Source organism: Aptenodytes forsteri, unplaced genomic scaffold, assembly GCF_000699145.1.
Source record: "Aptenodytes forsteri isolate BGI_AS27 unplaced genomic scaffold, ASM69914v1 Scaffold142, whole genome shotgun sequence".
NCBI classification, from domain to species: domain Eukaryota; kingdom Metazoa; phylum Chordata; class Aves; order Sphenisciformes; family Spheniscidae; genus Aptenodytes; species Aptenodytes forsteri.
In genome coordinates, this window is record NW_008794598.1 from 4899982 (window position 1) to 4902524 (window position 2543).

Here is a 2543-nt window from a genome sequence, read left to right on the forward strand (position 1 = left end):
ACATGTCATTAGCTGGGGGTCCGGCTCACTGCAGCCCTCGCTCCCCTGTAACCTCGGGAAAGCCGCAGCATCCTCCCAGATGTCCATGGCACACGGTGCCTGCCCCCCGCCGCTGTCCCCCACCCGCTCTGAGGGCCCCTCTCCCTCCTTCCCCCCACCCCAGCGTGAGCAGCCATGACCCCGGGCAGACCTACAGCGCCGAGTGGTCCGACGACGAAGGCAGCAACTCCTTCAACACCAGCGAGGCCAACGGCGGCACCAACCCCTTCGACGAGGAGTCAGCGGGGAAGGGCGTGCGGGTGCGGGCCCTGTACGACTACGATGGGCAGGAGCAGGATGAGCTCAGCTTCAAAGCAGGTACGGTCCATCACCGGTGCCAGGTCGGCCAGGGCTCATCTGCTGGAGTTGCGGGTCCCACACTGCTCTGCTTTTTGGTGTAAAATCCCTCAAATCATTTCTGGGTTATCCCAGCCCTTCAAAATGCTGAACTGGCAGAAAGGGGAAGGCACAAGCTGAGCCCAAACCCGGGTGGGACCGGAGAGATGGTGGGATGGGGCACGTGAGGTCTCATGGGTCACCCCTTGCCTTTCTACCCTACAAACCTGCGTGCTCAGGATCAGTCCTAGAAACCCCCAGCGGCTCCATCCAGGGGAGAAATGAGGGGACAGAAGAGGCTCCAACACCTGCAATGAGCTCTCCCCTTCCCACCTTCCTCCCCAGGTGATGAACTAACCAAACTTGGTGAAGAAGACGAGCAAGGATGGTGCAAAGGGCGCTTGGACAACGGGCAGCTAGGTCTCTACCCCGCCAACTACGTGGAGGCAATCTAAGTCTTGTGGTGTGCTCCTCATCGCCGTCAGCAGATAAATCCACCCTCCGTTGTCTCCATCTCTCCACCAGCCAACCAGCCATTTTGCCGTCTGGTCCTTCACTCCTCACAGTTAGAGATTCAGACATATTTTCCGACCAAGCTTTTATTTTTTTAAGAGTTGTCTCTGAAGAGTATTTTGCATAGTCGCTTTCTTCTTCTTCTAAGATTATGTGAAGCGAAAGATGACGTTGTCCGTTTGTCTACGTTAGTTGATTTTTTTTTCTGAGCGAAAAGCTGATACCTCAAGATCTTAAAGCCCAACCAGTGAGAGCTCCTGATTGGTTGGTTTTTAAAGATACTGAAATCATGAGCCGCCTTCCAATTGGCTGGAACTGCTCCAAAATGCATGGCGCTGAAGCTCCTGGGACCAATCAAATTCACCCCAAAAAACCGAGAGGGATTGGAGTCTGACTCCATTTTTTTGGTGTTTCCATGTTCTTCTCCCCGGTTCATCCTCCCACCCCGAAGGAAGGGGACGAACATCCCCTCCTGCCCCATAGTCACCCGGCCCCATCCACGGGCAGGTCCCTGCTCACGGGCAGGGCTGGTGGCAGATTGAGATGCCCAGGTGAGGTGGGACCAGCCCTGCCATGGAGCTTGGTGGCATCTCCTCAGCTTCCTCCTCCACCTCCTCCTCCTCCTCCTCCTCGTGGCCAGGCTGCCAACGTGTCTGGAGTCGGTGGAGGCTCCCGAGCTGATGCCCCGCGTGTGCTGCAGGGAGCAGCATCGCCCTTTGCGAGGGCAGTCATCCAGCGCACACCACATCCAGGGGGAGGTGGCCCTAAAATCCACCGCTGTTCGGAGCAGGACCCACCGCAGCCCAGTGCTGCTGGAAGCACCTTCATGCCCAGCCTGGGATAGCGGGGACCAGCTTGGATCCTGCTGGGGACGGTCCCCATCCGCCCCCTTCCTGAAGAGAGGCAGGAGTAGACCAGGGATGGGGGATAAGCAACGTCCAGCCTTGCGTGGCGCCGGCAGGAGCTGCAGCCAGCCGGAGGACGAGGAGGGCTCGGTGCAGGCAGCAGACCCCAGCCCGGGCAGCAAAGCAGCTGCCTGGCGAAGGCGGCTGAAAACAAGACACGCCAAAGCAGGGGAACGGCCGCAGGCTTTGCCCTTTGCTCTTCCCCAAGGGGCTCTATCCTTCCTGCACTTGGGCTCTGCAACCAGCCGCGGCGTGGACGGGACCCCCGCAGCACCCATGGGCGCTGCCACCCAGCATGGTCACCCCAACCCCTCTGCCCGGGGCACATTTGCCATCCCGAGCTCTTCCCTACAGATCATCTCTCATTTTTTTCTATACCATCACCCTTGGCAGCATCGATGCCATCATCTTCCCGCACGCTCCTCCCGCTCCTCTCCTGCTCCCTCCGTTGGTTTGTGAATTTTTTGGCCCCAGGGATCAAGTGTTTCCGCGGAGGCAGGAGATGCACCATGTGCTGGGCACGGTGGGCGAGAGCCGCCCGGCCCCGCATCCCCTGCCAGGTACGCAAACGGGAAAAAAAAACCACAAAAAAAAGTCAGAAAAACCCCAACCAACCACCTGTCTCAGCAATGCACCCCGGTTTTTTGTACATTGATTGTGTAATTTAAGAAGTATATATATAATATATATATCTCTATCTATCGTGATTGTATTACCGTGGATACAACAACGAAAAGCAGCAAGCGAAAA

The 2543-nt window shown here is 57.5% G+C and overlaps 1 protein-coding gene across 1 annotated transcript in view; it reads left to right on the plus strand.

Moving 5' to 3' along the window:
* Positions 1-830, plus strand: part of PACSIN1 (protein kinase C and casein kinase substrate in neurons 1) — a 5151-nt gene extending 4321 nt beyond the window's left edge. Inside the window, exons 8-9 of the mRNA XM_009272854.2 lie at positions 164-357; positions 721-830. Of these exons, the coding sequence (XP_009271129.1) occupies positions 164-357; positions 721-830 (304 nt within the window). The remainder of the gene's footprint in view (positions 1-163; positions 358-720) is intronic.
* The last annotated feature ends 1713 nt before the right edge of the window (positions 831-2543 follow it).